Source organism: Microcaecilia unicolor, chromosome 8 (assembly GCF_901765095.1).
Source record: "Microcaecilia unicolor chromosome 8, aMicUni1.1, whole genome shotgun sequence".
Lineage (NCBI taxonomy): Eukaryota > Metazoa > Chordata > Amphibia > Gymnophiona > Siphonopidae > Microcaecilia > Microcaecilia unicolor.
The window spans coordinates 198,448,585-198,472,551 of NC_044038.1; the positions used below are offsets into that span (position 1 = coordinate 198,448,585).

Genomic DNA, 23,967 nt, shown 5'->3' on the forward strand with positions numbered 1-23,967 from the left:
AACTATTTTGGCTTCACTCCAGCACTGACTGACAGTGATGAAAAGTCAGTAACATCCATCAAGTTCACTCTCCAAAGGAAATATATTCACATCATAAACAAAAGTATCTAAATTGTTACTGGCTGTCTTTTTACAGAGGTCTAGTCAATAGAAATAGAATAAAATAAAACATAGAAAAGAAAATAAGATGATACCTTTTTTATTGGACTAACTTAATACATTTTTTGATTAGCTTTCGAAGGTAGCCCTTCTTCGTCACATCAGAAATAAGCAAATTTTGATAAGTAACAGCATATATAAGTGAAACATCAAAGTATTTCAGTGACAGTCTGAAAGGATGAGAGAGGGGTGGGCTAGGTGAGAAACGTCATGGTTTATAATGGGCTAGAAAACCCAGATCCTTGTTAAGGCCTGTCTGTTGGGTGTCAAAATATTTAATCATTTTGACTTCAAAGTTCTTGCGTTCCTGTATTGTTTTAAAGTTTCCGTTTACTATTCTCACCATAAAGTCATTGGTACAGTGTTCTGGCTTTGTAAAGTGCTGTCCCACACAGGTAACATCCTGGTTGGCACTGGCATTTTTCATATGATGTCTTATGTAAATTAAATCTCTTCTTTAGCACCTGGCTTGTTTCTCCAATATAGCACCCTATTTGTCACATTTTTTACATTGGATGACATATACTACATTGGAAAATGAGCATGTGAAGGATTCCTTTATGTTGAATATTTTTCCTTTGTGAATGATTGTGGGGTCTTGTGAAATGTTTGAGCATAGTTTGCAGCTGGATATATTAAAAGGATGTGTGTCATTCTCTTCTTTTTGGGTCTCTGTTGAGAGCTTGCTTCTCACTAGCTTGTGTTTTAAATTGGGAGGCTGTCGGAAGGCCAGCACTGGTGAGGATGGGAATATCTCTTTCAGTAATTCATCTTCCTGGAGTAGTGGCTGCAGATCTCTTATGATTTTCCTCAGTTTTTCCAGCTCTGGATTGTATGTCGCTACAAGGGGGGGGGGGGGGGTTCTGTCTGTGGCTTTCTTTTCCTTATATTGTAGCAGATTTTCCCTGGGTGTTTTGAGGGAGGAGGCAATATTCTTGGAGATTATTTTGGAGTTGTATCCTTTCTGTTCAAAGGATGCAGTCAGAATTTTGAGGTGCCTATCTCTGACCCCTGGGTCAGAGCAGATACGGTGGGATCTTGTGGCTTGCCTGTGGATAATGGATTTTTTTATTTGTATGTGAAGGGTGGAAGCTGGAGTTGTGGAGGTAGCTGCATTTGTCTGTGGGTTTCCTATATATGGATGTTTGTATGCAGCCATTGCTGATTGAAACTGTGGTGTCCAAAAAATTGACTTTTTCTGGGGAGTAGTCAATTTTGAATCTGATTGTAGGATGGTATGTATTGAAAGAACTGTAAAATTGTTTTAGAGTTTCTTCCCCCTCAGTCCAAATCATAAAAATGTCATCAATATATCGGTAGTATTTTAGGGGTGTGGTCTGATATGTATTCAGAAGTGCCTCTTCCAGTTCAGCCATAAAGAGGTTAGCATATTGGGGTGCTGCCCTGGTGCCCATGATTTGTAGGTAGATATCATTGTTAAAGTGGAAATAGTTGCGAGTTAGAATAAATTTGATTAATTTTGTAATAGTTTCTGGTGAGTATTGATGGTCCAGTGTGGATGTTTTTAGGAGCTTCTCACGTGCAGCTATGCCATCCACATGGGGAATGTTGCTGTATAGTGATTCTACATCCATCGTGACCAGAAGGGTACCCGGTGGTAATTGCTTGATATTTTTCAATTTATTCAGAAAGGCTGTGGTGTCTTGAATGAAGCTGTTTGTATTGTGCACAAGAGGTTTCAGAATGCCCTCTATAAGTCCAGATATTTCCTCCATGAGTGTGCCAATACCCGATAAGATTGGTCTGCCAGGGTTTCCAGGTTTGTGGATTTTGGGTAGCATGTAGAATGTGCCCACAGAGAGAGAGGTCCAGAAATGAAGACTGCATGGGATGGGAACTTCCCTGACACTGCTAGTGAGGTGGAAGTATTTATCTTTCTCAACACAAACAACAAATCAGCCTACACAGTGTGGACTAGATTCAGTAAATCACACTGAAACAATTATGCGTTGAGTGGTATTCTATAAAGGATATCCACATTTTACAGAATAGCGCCTAAGTGCCTGATCTGCACTTAACGTCTGCATTTACACCTGCTGAAAGCAGGCATAAATGCTGGTGCCTAAATTAAGTGCAGATTGGGCATATTCTATAAGAATGCATGTAATGCGTAGGAACACCCCTAACCACGCCCCTCAAAAAGTGCATATCCTTGAATTTACATGCAGATCATTATAGAATACAATCTGCATGTAAATCACAATTAAGGCCAATTAACACCAATAATTGGTTGTTAGACAATTATTGGCACTGATTGGCTCATCGATCAAGTTGTGAGTGCAAATTGGCAATGGGCGCTAAATTGCGCTTGCAACTTTAGCTGCCATATATAGAATCCGGGAGTCTTTGTATTCAGATCAGCCTTTCCATTATGCAAATGAAATGTTGTCTAGAGTTACAAAATTCGGAAGCAGCAAAATTCCACAAGCATCTGGTGTTATCCACTGACTTTTAAGGAAGACAAAACACCAGGGGGACAATTCTATAAAGGGCACTAAAAGTTAGGGGCTGAAAATCTAGGCACCAAGCTACTATCCTATAATGCCTAATCCATTATAGAATAAGGGAGCCATTAGGCACCTAAATTCAGGTGTCACCACATACACTTGCTCAATGGCAGCTGTAAATGTGAGTGCCTAAGTGCAGCAGTTAGGCACCTAACTGACAGTATTCAATAAAGCATGTGCTTAAATAGTTGAAACACCCATGACCCGCCCATGATCCTTCCATGTGACTGCCCTCCTTTACAGTTATGTGCTACAAGACTTAGACGCCAAGCTATAGAATAGTGCCTAGGTTTACGGGCCTAATTGCTGTTTCACTCCCATTTTGGTTCTTAACTTCTGTTTGAGCATCAAACGTTAGGTACCTAATGGGTGCCTAACTTTTGGCATACTACGGGACTCATTTTTGAAAGAGAAAAACGCCCAAAAAGTGTCATAAAACAGCATTTGGACGCATTTCTTCTCAAAAAGTCCAAATTGGTATTTTCGAAACCTATTTTTAAGATGTTTATCTATGCAATTCATTTGCAGTGCATCCAAATCACAAGGGAGCGTGTCAGGGGTGGGCTTAGGGCAATCCTAATACTTGGATGTTTTACAGTCATAATAGAACAAAACAAAAACGTCTAGGGCTGAAACTTCTGTGTTTTGATCTAGACCTGTTTTTAGAACAAATAAGGTACAAAAAGCTGCCCTAAATGGCCAGGTGACCACTGGAGGGAATGACCCCCTTCCTTCCCCAGTGGTCACTGACCCCCTCCCACTCCCTAAAGATGTGAGCAAAAATATTACTCTATGACAGCTTCAGATGTTATAGCCAAGTTTATTAGAGCAGCAAGCAGGTCCCTGGAGTGGTGTAGTGGTCAGTGGAGTGCACTATACAGAGGAGGCCCAGGCCCATACTACTACTACTTAGTATTCCTATAGCGCTACTAGAAGTACGCAGCGCATGCTTGGAACAACCTTCCTGAACCCTTACGCCAAGCCCCCTCCCTGCCCGTCTTCAAGTCTTTGCTTAAAGCCCACCTCTTCAATGCTGCGTTCGGCACCTAACCCTTACCGTTCAGTGAATCCAGACTGCCCCAATTTGACTGCCCCTATCGGACCGACCGTTCACTTGTCTATTAGATTGTAAGCTCTTTGAGCAGGGACTGTCTCTCTTTGTTAAATTGTACAGCGCTGCGTAACCCTAGTAGCGCTCTAGAAATGTTAAGTAGTAGTAGTAGTAGTAATTAGGACAGACAAACAGGACAAATAAGAGATAAGGGAATAACTAAGGTGGGGATGATAAAATAAGGGTACTGAAAAAGTGAGTGTTAGGAGTTAAAAGCAGCATCAAAAATTTGGGCTTTTAGCCTAGATTTGAAGATGGCCAGAGATGGAGCTTGACGTACTGGCTCAGGCCCATATCCCTCTCTACCTGTTGCACTTGTGGTGGTAAGTGTGAGCCCTCCTACACTCCCCTAAAACCTACTGAACCCACATATAGGTGACCCCTTCACCCTTAAGGGCTATTGTAGTGGTGTACAGTTGGCTACAGTAGGTTTTTGGTGAGTTTTGGAGGGCTTAGCATACAATATAAGGGAGTAATGGTGAGATGTTTACCTGGGAGCTTTTGTGTGAAGTCCATTGCAGTGTCCCCTAGGGTGCCCCATTGTTTTCCTGGGATGTCTGTGTGGCTCCTCCTACATCCCAATGGCTTAATTTTCTATATTTTTTCACTTGGACGTTTTGTTTTCGAAAATGGTCCCAAAAGATAAACTCACAGAGCACGAAAACATCTTGCACATGGCCATTTTTGGGGAAAAAAAAAGATAGACATTTTGCTGTTTTGAAAATGGCCATATTTCCTATTTGGATTTAGGACGTTTAGCACAAAATGTCCTAAGTCTGACTTAGACATCATATTGAAAATGCCCCCCCCCCCCCCATGTAAACAGGGGGCTATTGCTGACATTTTCAAAACTTATGGCTAGCTTGGAGAGATTGTAACAATACTCTGTTCCTGCCTGCTATCTTATGTATAACCATCTATTATCTAAGGAGGATAGGCAGTCTCATAAATCACTGGGATTTGCTGCTAAATAGTATGTCTCAAATATTTAAATTCCCCTCTTAGTGATTATATATCATCATTGACCATCATGCCCTCCTCCTGCCTTGGGTGTCAATTTCAATATTCTTTTTTTCTTATTCACGAATATCATGCAATTTGACGTGAAGCAACTAACAGTTCCGTTCTGTTGTTCACTTAGTAAGCCGAGCTTACTAAGACAAGTGAACAAAAGAACTGCTTCACGTCAAATTGCATGATATTTGTGAATAATATAAAAATTAAAACAAAAAAAGAATGTTGAAATTGACACCCAAGGCAGGAGGAGGACATAACGGTCAATGATGATGTTTAATCACTAAGAGGGGGATTTAAATATTTGATACATGCAGTGCCCATCTCACCACTGACTGAAGACTGTTCTAGACGTCTGGTACCACTAGCAAAACTCATCTCACCAATGGCCAAAGACTGCTCTAGACTCCTGGGACCACTGGCAGAGCCCATCCCACCAGTGACTGAAGACTGCATGAGACTTCTGGGATCACTGTCATAGCCCCATTCTGCTAAAAGCAAGGAAGGCAGAAAATCTAGCCTTCTAACGCAGCTCATCTCACCGTAGCCAAAGACTGCAGGAGGAGGCCTGGAACACATAACCTCAGCATAACTCAGAGCAAATACACTAAGTACCACACGCCAACCAACTGCACTTCTGGAGCACTGCATTTGTGATCATGTTGGTGTGATCACCACAGGTATTTTTGACTACAGGGCTTGTACCAATAATCAAATCTGAAACCTGCTTCAGCTTTAGCCTTGCTTGTTCCCTTCAGATAGCTTATACATCTGCTTTTTCTGTGTATAACTTTTCCATTGGGAAATACTTGCATAGTTTTGATTATCCAAGCTACATCCACATCTCTAATCTCTGCCCCAATCTACCGCCAGCACTAGCCACTTAGCAAGCAATGGTACGGGCATTATCAAACAGGTGTATTCTTTTACCCACTAACAGTTTGGGCAGTAATCAAAGCCCTAACATCTGTGAGTAAAATTCTATTTTACAGCAGAAAGGACTTCGATTATTGCCCTGAGACTGTAAGTCCTCTGGGACATAGAACTATTGACTGTACCTTACTGTAACTTGCCTTGAGCTTGCAAACAAAATCCCAAATATATCTGTTGCTTTGAGTTTGCAGGGTGCATATCTTTGGGGACTTCCCTTTTCCTTGTTAGAAGCATCTCAGGTATCCCTTGGGGATGTCATAGTAGCCTAGTGGTTAGTGCAGCGGACTCTGATCCTGGGGAACTGGGTTCAATTCCCACTGCAGCTCCTTGTGACTCTGGGCAAGTCACTTAACCCTCCATTGTCCCAGATACAAATAAGTACCTGTATATAATATGTAAACCGCTTTGAATGTAGTTGGAAAAACCACAGAAAGGCAGTATATAAGTCCCATTCCCCTCCTTTCCCCCTCTCAATTCACACAGAACACATTGCATGAAAATGTGCAAATGAATAGTGTCACAAATGGGCCACTCTTGAACAATTGCGAGTCCTTTAATAAATAGACCCAACACAGGCCATGTTTCGGCATTTCTACACCTGCATCAGGGGGTCTAACAAAATGCATTAAAATAGAATGTGAACAGAATAACATCAAACATGAAAATACATCAATTATCCATGCATTACTAGATGTATCCACTGTGTAACTAGATTTTGTTAGGATACATCTAGTAGTGTATGGATAATTGTACCATTTTAACTTTTTTTTTTTAATTGGATACAGACTACTACTTTTGTTAAACTTTTGACTCCCCTCCTTCCACAGTTTTCAACATTAGTCTCTGACGAATAGTGACAGCTTTGTGTTTTCTTTAGAGAGAATTGACTGACTCCTATTGGTAAGACAGGCAGATTTTATTTATGATGCAATAGCACACACTGTTCTAGTGACTCTGTACACTTAGATGCACGTTTTTAACCTTTTATACAATTTGGATTTCATTATCTCTGTTTTTATTAAGTAGAAGTGCATATTATTCTTTACATGAATCCATACTGTATTATTTTCATTTGTACTGAGCATGTTTCTTTTTAGTATTGCGTTGGGTCAGAGCATTCACTTTTCATGTAAGCTTTTACTTTTTATTTTAGTTCATGTTGTGCATGGACACCTGCTTATTATGTCTTTATATGTATCATATTTTCCATGATATTGATATATTTTATGTTTGATTTTATTCTTTTCACATTGTATTTTAAGGTCTTTTGGTAGACCCCTGAACCAGGCATAGAAACACTGAAACACAGCCCGTGTCGGGTCTTTTTATTAAAGGACTCTCGATTGTTCCACTCTTGAAGATCTATTTCTGATTCTTTTTTTTGTGCTGTTTCTGCTTCTGTGTTTTTGGATAGTCTCCTCTGCTACCTCAAGTGAATAGTGTAGCACAGCAGCTTGTGTGCAATAAGCAAAGTACGAAGAATTTCCATAGGAAGTGGATAGGAAAACAAGACTTCAAGACTTTTGTATCTTCACCAACCCAAATCTCTAGTGTCTGATGAGATAAGACAAGGAAAACAGTTCTACAGACACTCAGCACTGGCCTCATAATGATGGATGGAGGGGTCTCAGTCCTTAAGTCTCCATTCCTTCTCCCCAGTATTCTGAGCTCTGTGCATATACAGTTCACATGATAGACATTATCGTGTTTCAGGACTTTCACCACCTGCAAAACACTAGCAGGGCAATTCTATAACTTGGTGTCAAGATTAGGTACCACAATGGGGTACTTAGCGCCAATTCTATAACAGCTTCAGGGCGTACCTAAGCCATTATGGAATATTAGTGCAAAGGAGCATGGGTAGGCTAAAATACAAGCATACCTACTTATGGCAAGTCAATTGCTGGTGTAAACTGGTGCACCTAAGTACACCATGCAATAGTTGTGCACATCGCTAGGCAAAACACCCATGCCTAGCTTATCCTCAGCCCACATGTACACCCCCTTGCAGTTACACACTAACCCTCTAATTCTATAAAAGTCACCAAATATTGTGTGTGCAAATTTGTGCATACAATTTAATTGAATAATGAGCCAATTAGTGCTACTAATTGGCTCTTAACAAGCAATTATTAGCACCAATTGAAATCAATTAATATGTATGTCTATAAATTTAGGCACATGATCCACGTCTAAATTTTACGTGCGTCCCAGAAAAGGGGGTGCAGAAATGGGATGGTAATGGGCATTTTTGGGCACAGCATGGGTGTAGATTCAAGTTTCACATGAAATTATGGCATAAGGGGGCTCCAGGTGTAACTTTAGGTGGACCATTTGCACCACATTTTCATTGGTGCAAATGGACACCCCTAAATTTACGTGGGACCTCCTGTACTTAAGCGCTGTTCTACGAACTACACCTAAGTTTAGGCACAGCTTATAGAATAGTGCTTAAGAGGGGTTTTTTTCCATGCTGATTTTTTAGGTGTGATTTATAGAATTCACCCCCAAGTGAATTTGATGCATACTTTATAGAATAGTGGCTTGCATTGACACTTGTAAATGCTAATTATTGGCACCAATGACATGTGTGCTAGCATTTTATAACCTATTTGGCACCTAACTTTAGACACCAACTTATAGAATTGCCCTTTCTGTTCTAAATCTCCATTTCTTCTCCATCTGTCTTCTCTTTTCTCCTTCCTCCCATTCCTGTCTCTTTCCTACTCATTCACCTCCTTCTTTCCTTCTTCTTCTTTGGTTTCTATTCTTTTCGTTTTCTCTCCTCCCCTTTCCCCCTGCTTTCTTCAAACAGATCTTAAAAGCCCCATTGATAGATTTGAGCTTGCTTGGATTTCAGATGCTGCAGTTTCTAATTCCACTGGTTCAGTCACAAAACCACTTCACTGGAATTTCCACAGCATTGCTCACAGAGAGTCCCAGCTCCATTGGTTGCATTGCACAGAGCTTAATTTAATGGAGCTGCAGAGCAAACATTACAAATCAGAACTAGTGAGGAAAGCACTTTTGCCTTTAATTCAATTCACTTCATTGGATTTATAGTCTGCCTTTTTGAATCTGATTAGCAAAATCTCTATTAAGTTGCTCCCCACTGTAGGGATGTGGAGTCATTTGGCTTTATTTAATTTCAATTATGTGTGTAATTTTTTGCACACATAAAATCAATTTTCAGCCCATGATGGTCAGCAGTTTTAAAACACATGAGCAACACAGGAAGAGAGTCAATGTGGGAGCCATTTTTGGACATTGGAATTGAATATCCAGGTCAACTGCAGACCCAGAAGTTATGCCAGTGTCAGCACCTGCATAGCTATATAGGCAATGATAGGATTGCCTTTTGTGTGGACCTATCTGCCCAGTTAGCTATGCAGGCTGGCACTGAATATGGCTGGAGTGTACATAATTCCTGGGTCTTCCCTGACTATGCCCATGAACCAACCTGGCACTGACCGCACAGTGCAGCAGGGGTTAGATTGGGTATTCTAGGGATGGGCCACTGAGTGGTGTTAAGTGGGCAGGAGCCTCTCATGCCTGTTTAAACCTTATGTATTATCTCTTACATATATGCATATCAAAAATGAACCAACCAAAACATTTGCAACAATTTTAAGAAGTGCAAAATAAAAATATTTTGTTGGCACACACCCTAGTGTGCATCCCTCCTCCAGTGCCGAACATTTGCAGGAGGTGAGAGCAGGTATTGTATGAGCATCCCTGTCTTCTGGGGAGACTTCTAGAAATTCAGATATTTCACATATTGAGAGTATAACTCACAGGTGCTGATCCAGGGATTTCTACAGATTACCCTCTTGAGTTTAGAATAAATACTTTTACTAGGGAACAAAGTTAGTTTATTTACTTCAGGAGTTTATCCCTTCCTTTGGACAACAAGTGATGAGTTTACCTGAAACCAATCAACTGATGTTTTGTATTAAGCAAATTGGTGTGTGTGATGCCCTTTGAAGGAGTTTATTTTATGGAAATGGAATGAAGTTCACATTATTTTTTTGTTACATTTGTACCCCGCGCTTTCCCACTCATGGCAGGCTCAATGCGGCTTACATGGGGCAATGGAGGGTTAAGTGACTTGCCCAGAGTCACAAGGAGCTGCCTGTGCCTGAAGTGGGAATTGAACTCAGTTCCTCAGGACCAAAGTCCACCACCCTAACCACTAGGCCACGTATCTCTGTAAATCCTAATAAAAAAAGTAAAATGTGATACCTTTCTATTGGATTAACACAATATATTTTTGACTAGCTTTTGAAGGCTACACCTCCTTCTTCAGGTCACAATAGTATGAACAAAGGATGACAATATCAGACTGACTTGTAGAAGTCACTTTCTGACCTGAAGAAGGGGGTTGTGGCTTCTGACAGCAACTCAAAAAATGTATCAAGTAAGTCCAATAGAAAAGTTTCACCTTATTTTCCATTCTTTGTTTTATTTTTTTTATTAACTTTTAAAGTGAGCTAACACAACAACGGAATACTACCCAAGTGTCTTCTGTTGAGTTAAGCACTGCTCCTTGTGCAAAATTTGGCATTTGTCTCACAGCAGAAGATATATATACTACCACATGGATTTGATGATAGAAATAAACAGTGCTGATTTTCTGTCAGGTCATCAGCATTGAATCTTTTTTTCTTTTTTATATTTCATAAGACTATAAGATGCACCACACTGGGTCAGAGCAAAGGTCCATCGAACTCACCTTCCTGTCTTTATAGTGGCCAAGCTGGATCACTAGGAAATACCCAGCAGATCTCAAATAGTAGAACTATTTCTTGTGGTTGAATTGGACCCATGATCAGAATTCGATGTCATGGGCACTAATTTACACGTATCCAGGGAAGTTCTCCTGTTTATATTTCCTACCCCCACTCTACAGTCTAGTCATTGCAATGACAGTCCTGGTCCAGAGGCCCTGTTGCAGGGATGCTTTTGGAAACCTATAATCATGAGCCCAGGCTATGACCACTAAGTATCACTTTTAGCTAATGACCATGACTCCATTCCTCCTAAAGGCTGTGAACTCTGCTTTCTCAGCATCCCCAGTTAGTTCCAGGAGGGGAAAAGTCAGGGAATGAATGTGACACTTTTCACCTGAGCCACCAGGCTGGCCTAAGCAGGGAGCTTCTTGAATTATGGCAAATCACTTCTTTTTCCTCACTAAAACCAGAGTAGATGGTGGAGGTTGCTCCCTGACCTGGTACCTTTTGAGGGTTTTTTTTTTGTTTGTTTGTTTGTTTTTTAAGGAAAGTTACTATAGTAAGAACATTTTCTGTCTATTTGTCTGTAAGGTGAAGCAAGACTGGAAATATGTGGCAATGGTGATTGACAGGATCTTCCTCTGGGTGTTCATCCTTGTTTGTGTGCTGGGGACAGTGGGTCTCTTCCTCCCACCCTGGATGGCTGGCATGATATAGTCACTGTGGGGCTCAACAGAGTACAGATGGATTCTCAGCACCTGAAGGAAAGTGCAGAAGAGATAGTGACCAGCATCTAGAAATAAACACTCTCTATTCTGTGTTCAGGCTCAGCCTCTCCCAACCTCATTCCCCAAGTCATCATCCTGTTCCATTGTTGTGGTACATGGGAATAATTCTGTATTAAAGCATATTAACTGTAGCATGATGGCAATTGTTCACACTTTTATGTGCACAGACATGTTTTCCAAACACTACAAAAATAAAGCTTTAGAGACATATTCTTGGGAAGTAACTTCAAACATTCAAAGTAGTACTTGTTGGTACATCAAAGTAAACAGCTGTTCAATTTCTGATTTTTTACACAAATGTATATATAAGGGACTATCGAGGATAACTTGATAACAATACAACTTCAAAAACTACAAATGAGTATATGTCAACTTTTTAACACATCAAATCCCTCCAATCTTATCACTTTTCCATCAATTTTGTTAATAAAAATGAGAGGAAAAGCCTTAACTGACTCCTTCATGTCTACATAGCTGATCACTTCCAGGAGTTCATGCAGTCATGACTGGCTGAAAAACTTCTCAAAACGTTTTATTAAATTGAGCTATAATGTCCATACAAACATTTTACTTAGCTTTTTGAGCTTTTCAGATGTATTGATTCTTCATCTTTCCATTTATCTCTATTCCACAGCCAACAATGGCCAGAGCTTTGCAAGATTCGTCAGGATCCATGGAACATAGGCTCACTCCACATTGTGATTTCTGATTCTGCCAGTTCTGTGACTTGTTCTCATAAGTAAAGTTAGATTTGAATTTGATAAGAAACTCCAAATACATAAATAAGTTTACTTTAATAAATAAATGTTAAACATCATAAAATGAAGCCAACCCCCTCCCCCAAAACCCACAAATGTACAACACTACCATAGCTCTTAGGGGTGAAGGGGGCACCTACATGTGGGTACAGTGGGTTTTGGAGGCCTCCCATTTACCAGCACAAGTGTTACAGGTGGGGGTGGGTGGGCCTGGGGCCACCTGGCTGAAGTGCACTGCGGTACCCACTAAAAGTGCTCCAGGGACCTGCATACACGCAGGCTTCTAGGACTTGTTGCTGCTGTATAACATTAGCACACCAGTTGACACCTGAAGACTAATCTCTCCGAAAACGTCCTTTATTGGAATAACCGTGTTTACTCACAGTTAACTGCAGATCAGAGGTTGTGCCCCCACTGGCAACGAGTCTCCGTGGTACTGAGATTAACAGTAGGTCAGAGCTGGCAAAATGCTGTACAATGCCCTCTTTCAGCCACATTCAAGGTAAGAACTAAGTTGTCTAACGTGGCTAACACAGGAAAGGGAACTAAAACTGGCTTACAAAAATGGCCACTACCGCATGGACTACAACAGGAAACAAAACAGGGCACACTCTGACCCAGTAGGCAGGGGGGAAAGCACCATGGGAGAAGAGCCTACCAACTACCAACATCATCAGACTGTAACACAAGCTAATGAAATCACGGAGCCCAATACCCTACACCCACCACAATGCAATGCTGATGTGACCCTGTACTGCACCCGAGAGCCACATCTGACCCAGGGAAAGGCTGTGACAGGATCGAACACATTCTGCTGTCATGGAGGTGGGTACGGCATTTGAGGCTGGCATACAGGCTGGAAAAAAAGTTTTTAAACTGGAGGCTTTTTTGGTGGGAGGGGGTTAGTGACCACTGGCAGAGTCCGGGGAGGTCATCCCCGATTCCCTCCAGTGGTCATCTGGGCAGTTGGGGCACTTTTTTGGGACTTGTTCGTGAGAAAAAAGGGTTAAAAAAAAGTGACCCAAAATTGCGGTCAAAACGCCTTTTTTTTCGATTATCAGCTAAAGACGCCCATCTCTCCTCAGCTGATAACCACGCCCCAGTCCTGCCTCCACCACGCCTCCGACACGCCCCCGTCAACTTTATTTGTTTCCGCGACGGAGTGCAGTTGGAAACGCCCAAAATCAGTTTTCGTTTATACCGATTTGGGCGCCTTTGCGAGAAAAATGCCCATCTCCCGATCTGGGTCGAAATATAGGCGTTTTTCTTTTTCGATTATAAGCTCGATAGTAGTATAGGTGTGGGTTTTGGGTGCGTGCAGATCCATTTTTCAGCATGCCTGCAAAAAACAATTTTGCCGAAAATGGATGTGCGGCAAAATAAAAATTGCCACATGTCCATTATGGGTCTGAGACCTTACTGCCAGCCATTGATTTAGCAATAAGGTCTCATACGTTAACCGGGCGGCAACGACCTACGAGCGTAGAATGCCACTTGATGTGTGTAACTGATGCGCGTCAGAAAATAAAAATTATTTTGTGGACACACGTCAAAAATGAAATTACTGCAAGGGCCACATGGTAGCCAGGCGGTAACTCCAAATTGGCGCACATTGGGCACGTGTAGGTACCTACGCAGTTTAGTAAAAGGGCCCCCAAATGAATAAATAAATAGGGTAAAGCAAGCATCCTTTCAACTCAAAGATGGTACATGAGGAGACAGTCTGTATGTATATTTATTCCAGCTGGTTACCAGAATATTAAGTGAAAACATAAATGAAGGGAGATCTAAGACACCATTCATCTGAAAAATATATACAGTGGGGGAAATAAGTATTTGATCCCTTGCTGATTTTGTAAGTGTGCCCACTGACAAAGACATGAGCAGCCCATAATTGAAGGGTAGGTTATTGGTAACAGTGAGAGATAGCACATCACAAATTAAATCCGGAAAATCACATTGTGGAAAGTATATGAATTTATTTGCATTCTGCAGAGGGAAATAAGTATTTGATCCCCCACCAACCAGTAAGAGATCTGGCCCCTACAGACCAGGTAGATGCTCCAAATCAACTCGTTACCTGCATGACAGACAGCTGTCGGCAATGGTTACCTGTATGAAAGACACCTGTCCACAGACTCAGTGAATCAGTCAGACTCTAACCTCTACAAAATGGCCAAGAGCAAGGAGCTGTCTAAGGATGTCAGGGACAAGATCATACACCTGCACAAGGCTGGAATGGGCTACAAAACCATCAGTAAGACGCTGGGCGAGGAGGAGACAACTGTTGGTGCCATAGTAAGAAAATGGAAGAAGTACAAAATGACTGTCAATCGACAAAGATCTGGGGCTCCACGCAAAATCTCACCTCGTGGGGTATCCTTGATCATGAGGAAGGTTAGAAATCAGCCTACAACTACAAGGGGGGAACTTGTCAATGATCTCAAGGCAGCTGGGACCACTGTCACCACGAAAACCATTGGTAACACATTACGACATAACGGATTGCAATCCTGCAGTGCCCGCAAGGTCCCCCTGCTCCGGAAGGCACATGTGACGGCCCGTCTGAAGTTTGCCAGTGAACACCTGGATGATGCCGAGAGTGATTGGGAGAAGGTGCTGTGGTCAGATGAGACAAAAATTGAGCTCTTTGGCATGAACTCAACTCGCCGTGTTTGGAGGAAGAGAAATGCTGCCTATGACCCAAAGAACACCGTCCCCACTGTCAAGCATGGAGGTGGAAATGTTATGTTTTGGGGGTGTTTCTCTGCTAAGGGCACAGGACTACTTCACCGCATCAATGGGAGAATGGATGGGGCCATGTACCGTACAATTCTGAGTGACAACCTCCTTCCCTCCGCCAGGGCCTTAAAAATGGGTCGTGGCTGGGTCTTCCAGCACGACAATGACCCAAAACATACAGCCAAGGCAACAAAGGAGTGGCTCAGGAAGAAGCACATTAGGGTCATGGAGTGGCCTAGCCAGTCACCAGACCTTAATCCCATTGAAAACTTATGGAGGGAGCTGAAGCTGCGAGTTGCCAAGCGACAGCCCAGAACTCTTAATGATTTAGAGATGATCTGCAAAGAGGAGTGGACCAAAATTCCTCCTGACATGTGTGCAAACCTCATCATCAACTACAGAAGACGTCTGACCGCTGTGCTTGCCAACAAGGGTTTTGCCACCAAGTATTAGGTCTTGTTTGCCAGAGGGATCAAATACTTATTTCCCTCTGCAGAATGCAAATAAATTCATATACTTTCCACAATGTGATTTTCCGGATTTAATTTGTGATGTGCTATCTCTCACTGTTACCAATAACCTACCCTTCAATTATGGGCTGCTCATGTCTTTGTCAGTGGGCACACTTACAAAATCAGCAAGGGATCAAATACTTATTTCCCCCACTGTATATGACTTGTGGTAAAAGCATACAATGAGGTGCCCCACGTGTGCTCTGACAGTCAAATGAAAAGTTGCAGTAAAATCCTAAACTGAACGTATCTATTCATTCCAAGTTTCTTTTTTGGTTTGCCAGTTGCTGCTTAATTGGTACCATTAGCCTCTCTGCCCCATCACAGGAATCAAGATAAATTTGGGGTAAAACTATCATAATGACTCATGTTCTAGTTGCAGTTATCATCATTCCATGAACATTAATGTAGGATTAAACTTTGACTCAGAACATTCAAGTCTGTTATTGAACTATTCTATGACTAATCTAAAGCTTTTGGGTGCTAGACTCTCCACATCAGCTCAATGGTGGCTAGAGTAAGAACTGTAAAATATTCTGAATAACAGGTTTGAGTACTGAGTAATATGAGATCAGACCAGGATGTCCTGCTGTGCTTCCATTAGACAAAGAGGTTCTTAAAGCTAAATTGACTCATAAAGCGTTATTACTTTATTCCCCTTGATGTGCTTAGATTTTCTCAGTGAACATTTCTGAGGGCCTTCATTTTTCATTCTGGGGAGTAAGAATGGTAAGGCTATTGATGGGGAGATAAGGGGTTATGTAAAGGCAGGATCAGGCACTTGCAGGTCAGTTGTCTTTAGATTCCAAGTAATCTGTGGGAATAAGATTCCATATTCCTCCAAGGACAGGATCTGACTGAGTGCACAGAGGCTCCTACTTAGGATAAAAGGAAGGATATGAGAAGGGACTAATCTGAACATATGATAGGCTTAAAGCACCTTTACAATCTCCTGAATTATTTCAATTATTTCTTTTTTATTTCACTTGATTGTTGTCATCTGGAATTAATGAAAGCTGCAACTTGATCCTCAAGGGTATCATATTCTTTATTATTACAATTTATTCCCTGCCTTTTTTGTAGAAACTTCATCCAAAGCTCGTGTGTAGTATAAACATAGCTATAGACAGTCAAACTTACAGCATAAAAATCAAAAGCATATAACGTATATGGAGGAGTAGCCTAGTGGGTAGAGCATCAGCCTTGACATCCAGAGGTGACCAGCTCAAATCTCACTCAGAGAAACTAAATGAAATCTCTGTAAACCTGGAAGATGTAATGGCGGAATTTGACAAATTGAAGAGTAGCAAATCGCCTGGACCAGATGGTATTCATTCCAGAGTACTGATAGAATTGAAAAATGAACTTGCAGAAATATTGTTATTAATATGTAATTTATCTTTAAAATCAAGCATTGTACTGGAAGATTGGAGGCCAATGTAACACCAATTTTTAAAAAAGGTTCCAGAGGTGATCCGGGAAATTACAGACCAGTGAGCCTGATCTACTACATTCTTTGAAGGGGTGAAGAAACATGTGGATAAAGTTGAGCTGGTTGATGTGGAGGGGCATAATCGAAAGTAAACGCCTATCTCCATGGGCGTTTATCTCCGAGAACGGGTCCGTGAAGGGGCGGGCCAAACCGTATTTTCGAAAAAATTGACGTTTTTGAGCTGGGCGTTTGTTTTTTTTTAGCGATAATGGAAACTAAAAACGCCCAGCTCAAAAACGTCCTAATCCGAGCCATTTGGTCATGGGAGGGGCCAGGATTCGTAGTACACTCGTCCCCCTGGTCAGTGCGGTGGACTTCAGACAACGCTCCCACATGCATAGCTCCCTTACCATGGGCGCTGAGCACCCAACCCACCTCCCCCAAAATCCACTACCTACAAATGTACAACACTACCATAGCTCTTAGGGGTGAAGGGGGCACCTACATGTGGGTACAGTGGGTTTTGGAGGCCTCCCATTTACCAGCACAAGTGTTACAGGTGGGGGGGATGGGCCTGGGTCCACCTGGCTGAAGTGCACTGCAGTACCCACTAAAAGTGCTCCAGGGACCTGCATACACGCAGGCTTCTAGGACTTGTTGCTGCTGTATAACATTGGCACACCAGTTGACACCTGAAGACTAATCTCTCCGAAAACGTCCTTTATTGGAATAACCGCGTTTACTCACAGTTAACTGCAGATCAGAGGTTGTGCCCCACTGGCAACGAGTCTCCCTGGTACTGAGATTAGCAGCAGGTCAGAGCTGGCAGAATGCTGTACAATGTCCTCTTTCAGCCACATTCAAGGTAAGAACTAAGTTGTCTAACGTGGCTAACACAGGAAAGGGAACTAAAACTGGCTTACAAAAATGGCCACTACCGCATGGACTACAACAGGAAACACAACAGGGCACACTCTGACCCAGTAGGCAGGGGAAAAGCACCATGGGAGAAGAGCCTACCAACTACCAACATCATGAGACTGTAACACAAGCTAATGAAATCACGGAGCCCAATACCCTACACCCACCACAATGCAATGCTGATGTGACCCTGTACTGCACCCGAGAGCCACATCTGACCCAGGGAAAGGCTGTGACAGGATCGAACACATTCTGCTGTCATGGAGGTGGGTACGGCATTTGAGGCTGGCATACAGGCTGGAAAAAAAGTTTTTAAAGTGGGGGTTTTTTTTGGTGGGAGGGGGTTAGTGACCACTGGCAGAGTCCGGGGAGGTCATCCCCGATTCCCTCCAGTGGTCATCTGGGCAGTTGGGGCACTTTTTTGGGACTTGTTCGTGAGAAAAAAGGGTTAAAAAAAAGTGACCCAAAATTGCGGTCAAAACGCCTTTTTTTTCGATTATCAGCTAAAGACGCCCATCTCTCCTCAGCTGAAAACCACGCCCCAGTCCCGCCTCCACCATGCCTCCAACACGCCCCCATCAACTTTATTCATTTCTGCGACGGAGTGCAGTTGGAAACGGCCAAAATTGGTTTTCGATGATACCGATTTGGGCGCCTTCGCGAGAAAAACGCCCATCTCCTGATTTGGGTCGAAATATAGGCGTTTTTCTTTTTCGATTATAAGCTGGATAGTGTATCTGGATTTTCAAAAGGCATTTGGCAAAGTACCTAATAAAAGACTACAGAGGATATTGGAGAGTCATGGGATAGGAGGTAGTGTTCTATTGTGGATTAAAAACTGGTTAAAAGATAGAAAACAGAGAGTAGTGTTCTCAATGGAGAAGGGTAGATAGTGGGGTTCCCCAGGGGCTGTCCTGGAACTTAATACATTTATAAATGACTTGGAGATGGGAGTAACTAGTGAGATAATTAAATTTGCTGACCACACAAAGTTATTCAAATTTGGTAAATTGCAAGAGGATTGTGAAAAGTGACAAGAGCACCTTACGAAACTGAGAGACTGGGCATCCAAATGGCAGATAATGTTTAATGTGAGCAAGTGCAAAGTGATGCATGTGAGAAAGAGGAACTCAAACTATAGTTACATGATGCAAGGTTCCACATTAGGAGTCACCGACTAGGAAAGGGATCATTGATGATACATTGAAACCCTCTGCTCAGTGTGCGGCGGTGGCTAAGAAAGCAAATAGAATCTTAGGTATTATTAGTACGCAAAGAATTGAAAACAAAAGTGAGGACATTATAATGCCTTTGTATCGATCCATGGTGCAACCGCACCTCAAATACTGTGTTGAATTCTGGTTGCTGAATCTCAAAAAAGATATAGTGTAATTAGAAAAGGTACAGAAAAGGGCAACAAAAATGATAAAGTGGATGGGATGACATCCCTATGAGGAAAGGCTGAAGCATCTAGGGCTCTTCAGCTTGGAGAAAAGTGGGCTGAGGAGAGATATGATAGAGGATAATAATGAGTGGAATGGAACAGGTAGATGTGAATCGCTTGTTTACTCTTTCCAAAAATACTAGGACTAGGGGGCATGTAATTAAGCTAAAAAGTAGTAAATTTAAAACAAATCGTAGAAAATATTTCTTCACTCAATGTGTAGTTAAATGCTGGAATTTGTTGCCAGATAATGTAGTAAAAGCAGTTAGCTTAGTGGGGTTTAAAAATGGTTTGGATATCTTCCTAAAAGAAAAGTCCATAAGCCATTATTAAAATGGACTTGGGAAAAATCCACTGCTTATTTCTAGGATAAGCAGCATAGAATGCATTCTGCTGTTTTGGGATCTTGCCAGGTACTTATAACCTGGATTGGCCACTGTTGGAAACAGGATGCTGGGCTTCATGGACCTTCGGTCTATCCCGGTATGGCAATACTTATGTAGTTAGGTAACTGTTGACTAGCCACTAACTTGCATATCTTATTTAAAATATCAAATATAATCTAAGTGGTACTTTCCATAAAATGACCTATGTACCAAATTCCAAGTTCTTGCCAGGTAGACCAGTTAACAGAATGCCCTTGTATTTTTAGATTGTTATTATTTCAAATCAGAGCAAATTTCATTTCATTCCATTTCTGTTTGGCATTATATTCTAATACCACAAAAGCGATTTTAGTCACATGTGATCAGGGCCGCCGAGAGCCAGAGCTGGAGCCGGGCCCGGGACAAGGTTGCCCTCTGGGCCCCCCCCCCCCACCCGAGGTCACCGCCCACCCAAGATCGCCGGGCCCCCGCCACCCACCCACCCAAGGTCACCGGGCCCCCCTCCACCCGCTATCGGGCCGGGCCCTCGGAACTAACCTTAAGCCTCCTTTCACTTCGCAGCAAGCAACGGCAGGGCAGACCTCTCCTACTTCCTTCCGTGCCCCGCCTTCGCGGACGTTATATCAGGCGAGGGCGGGACATGGAAGAAAGGAGTGGCCTGACCTGCTGCTGCTTGCTGCGAAGTGAAAGGAGGCTTAAGGTTAGTTCTGGGAGTGATGGAGGGCGGGCCAGGCGGCGACAGAGGGCGGGCCAGGCGGCGCCAGGCCCCCCTGGAGGCCCGGGCCCCGGGACTTTTGTCCCCCCCTGTCCCCCCCTCTCAGCGGCCCTGCATGTGATCACATATTGACATTGTTTACATTGCTAGTGAAGGAAAGTACAAGGTCAAAACGGTAGAGTTAGTGACAGCATTTCTATAGCCATGCAGCATGATATGTGAAGATGAATTATGAAAAAGTACATCAAGAACAGCTAAGAATGACTATTCACGTTTTATCTATGGTAGATAGATGCAGCTCTTCCTAATAATCAGCTAATTCCATAGGATTAGAAAAATCCTTGGTTTTGTTTTTTAAAGTCACCCTGAGGCGGGCTGGATAAAAAACGCCATACTTGGTGCCTAAGGTCTATAGGTGAGGCCTGTATGCCAATAACTGCATGCGGCTCTTCGCTGTCTGCTTACATGAATCAGGAACGAAAAATAATGAAGTCCCTTCGTATTTTATAGATGTTTTAGTTTTCGCTGTTTGCATTATCTCTAAAATCTGATTATATCTTAACATTTTGATAACCATTGGTTGAGGATACTTTTGATTTTGCAGCTTCAATGAGGGGACTCTGTGAGCTCTGTCAATTTCAAGTTCTTTTTTAATTGTATGCCTAATAAAGATGGCAAAAAAGTTTCAAGGAGTCTAATCAAGTCTTGCCCATCTCTCTCCTCAGGAAGGCCCAGTATACAGAAATTATTCCTGCATGCTTAATTATTAGCCTTGTCTAGATCCTTCTCAAGCTGGGTGATATTTTTTACACTGAAGCTGTAAAGTTTAATATAGTTGATGATGGCAGATAAAGACCTGTACAGTCCATCCAGTCTGCCCAACAAGATAAACTCATTGTATGTGATACTTTATATGTATACCAGACCTTGATTTGAACCTGCCATTTTCAGGGCATAGACCTTAGAAGTTTGCCCAGCACTGGCTTTGCTTCCCAATTACTGGTGTTGCCACCCAATCTCTACTACATTACTGTGGATCCATTCCTTCAAAATAGGATTCCTTTGTGCTTATACCATGCAGTTTTGAATTCCATTACCGTCTTCATCTCCACCATCTCCCGTGGAGGGCATTCCAAGTATCTACCACCCTCTCTGTGAAAAAATACTTCCTGACCTTATTCCTGAGTCTGTCCCTCTTCCACTTCAATTCATGTCCTCTAGTTCTACTGCCTTCCCGTCTCTGGAAAAGATTTGTTTGCGTATTAATACCTTTCAAATATTTGAACATCTGTATCATATCACCCCTGTTTCTCCTTTCTTCCAGGGTATACATGTTCAGGTCAGTAAGTCTGTCCTGTACATCTTGCCATACCATTCTTGTAGCTTTTCTTTGAACCGTTTTAAGTCTATTTACAGCCTTTGCAAGATACAGCCTCCAAAACTGAACACAATACTCTAGGTGGGGCCTCACTAATGACTTTTAGAGGGGCATCAACACCTCCTTTCTTCTGCTGGTTACACCCCTCTCTATGCAGCTTTTGTTTTTGTTTACTTTCCTTGCATAAAGATCAGTTGTCATATGTATAGCAGCTTTCAGCTTGGACCACTGACTTTCCACTTCACCTATGCCTACCCATGCCATCAGTTCCTTCTTTAGGTATTCCCCCATTTTACCAAAATCAGTACATCTGAAATCCAGTACTTTGAGCTTTGTGGGTCCATACTCTGCCTTTGCCCTTATATCAAACCATATCATGCAATGATCACTGTTACCTAGGTGGGAACTCACCTAGACACTGGAAACACTTCCTTCATTTGTGAGCACAAGATCCATTGTCGACCCTTTCCTAGTAGATTCCGTCACCATTTGTCTGAGCAAGGCCCTTTGAAAGGTGTCCACAATCTCCCTACTTCTTTCCGTTGTTGATTAGTTAAGGAATGTCAAACCACCACTCAGAATTGGGAAATCTCCAGGGGGAAAGCCATGGAGTCACCTGTCTCTTTCTATATATTACAGAGGGAGAATAGAACAGGTCCCTTTACTTGCCCGAGTGACTGGGCCAACAATAAATACAACCGCCATCCGTGTATAGTTCATCATTTTCTGATGAACTATATAAGGATGGTGCAGACACCTACACACCTTTGATGACCTACCTAAGTTGCTAAAGGAAAACATGACTGGTCCAGAGGAGCATTACAAAAATATCACCTCAGGAATGAAACAGTATCAGGATAGAAAAGGAGAAAAGATTATCAACAGGGACAGGGAAATATGCAGTGTACCTGAATGTAACTCACCTTGAGCTGCTACTGAAAAAAGTGGGAGCAAAATCCAATATATAAATAAATAAAAAGTCCAAAGTAAAGCATTAACAACCAATTGCATTATTTATAACAAACTGATGCAAGTCTTGCTGCTATAAACTTCTGCTTGGCCTGGTGTATAGTCATGTGACACCTGCACCTTCCTCTTTCATTCTCGACCACTCTAATGGGCTGATTTGCATATTTTTTGTCATGCAGGACACAGAGAAATGCCTGGTTCAGGCATTGATAAGCCATTTTTCTATACATTAATAAAATAGTAATTTGATAAGGGGGAGGTGTATCTGCCTGTGAAGTTGGACGCAGGCAATGAGCTCTAGACAAAGGTTCACACGGACTGCGAAACTACACAATTCAAGGGCAATTACCCCAGTATTGGCCTGTGTGAAAACTGCCTTCTTATTCCTGAGAAAAAGATGAGGGGTTCCTGGCCTCACTACAGTGGCATATGAAGTACTACATAGAGCCGTCCATTCTGGAGGCAGCAGGAGTCTCACAGGAAGTGTCAGATTGTAGTAGGACACTGACGTTTGAATGGCTAGTGCTTCCACAGTCTTGTCTACATATTTTTAGGCCCCACTTTGGAAGGGCTTCTCTGCATGTTTCGGTACTCCAAAATCATTGACTTCTTTTCATAAAAGCCACAAATCTATGACATATAAATGAGGTACAAAGAAAAAAAGACAAGAATTGTTCCATGCCAAATGCTGTGCAGAAAAGTTGTCTTTGGCCTGGAACTTGCTACACAAAAAACTGGGGATACAGCTAGCTTGAGATTCGTCATGCTATCATTGACCTGCGTCCTGAGGAGTCATTTCTTTCCAGGCTTCGTGTGCCCTTATAGGAATGCTTACAGGTGTTGTATTGTCCTTGTGTTTGGCCAGGGTAAAAAGAAGCTCCATTACAGCCATGACTGCAGGAAGAGGAGACCTATATTAGTTAATCTAAAGAAATTATTATGCACAGGCTCAGATCTAGAAATAGAATTCACAACAGTCAGTTTCCCCCATAGTCTAGTACTATCAGGGCACTTTTGCTATTGTACACAAAACAAGAGGATATAAAAATCTCTCCCAGTCATTTTGTGAGCAAGTCATGAATGTTACTCACCTTGAGCTACTACTGAAAAAAGGTGTGAGCAAAATCTAAATAAATAAATAATATCAAGAATCACACCTGTAACAGTCCAGACCTCATTAAAAGGATTTGGAGCCACATCAGCATTCACCTTGGTGCATAGGAGCCGACTCTGTGGGTGCTGTGGGTGCTTGAGCACCCCCAATATTGATAAAATTCCTTGTATGTGTCCAGGGAGGGGTTATTTCCACTGGGGCTAGCACCCCCAATAATGTAAAAAAGGTGGCTCCTATGGTGTATTCATGTGGCATGAATTGGCTTCTGTGCCTTCATATTAATAAGCTTTATCAGAATACAAGGCATATGCATTTGGAGGGGGAGAGAGGGCA

At 42.2% G+C, this 23,967-nt stretch overlaps 1 protein-coding gene across 1 annotated transcript in view; it reads left to right on the top strand.

Moving 5' to 3' along the window:
• Positions 1–11,357, top strand: part of CHRNA4 (cholinergic receptor nicotinic alpha 4 subunit) — a 51,130-nt gene extending 39,773 nt beyond the window's left edge. Inside the window, exon 6 of the mRNA XM_030212004.1 lies at positions 11,067–11,357. Within this exon, the coding sequence (XP_030067864.1) occupies positions 11,067–11,192 (126 nt within the window). The 3' untranslated portion in view covers positions 11,193–11,357. The remainder of the gene's footprint in view (positions 1–11,066) is intronic.
• Positions 11,358–23,967: the final 12,610 nt, after the last annotated feature.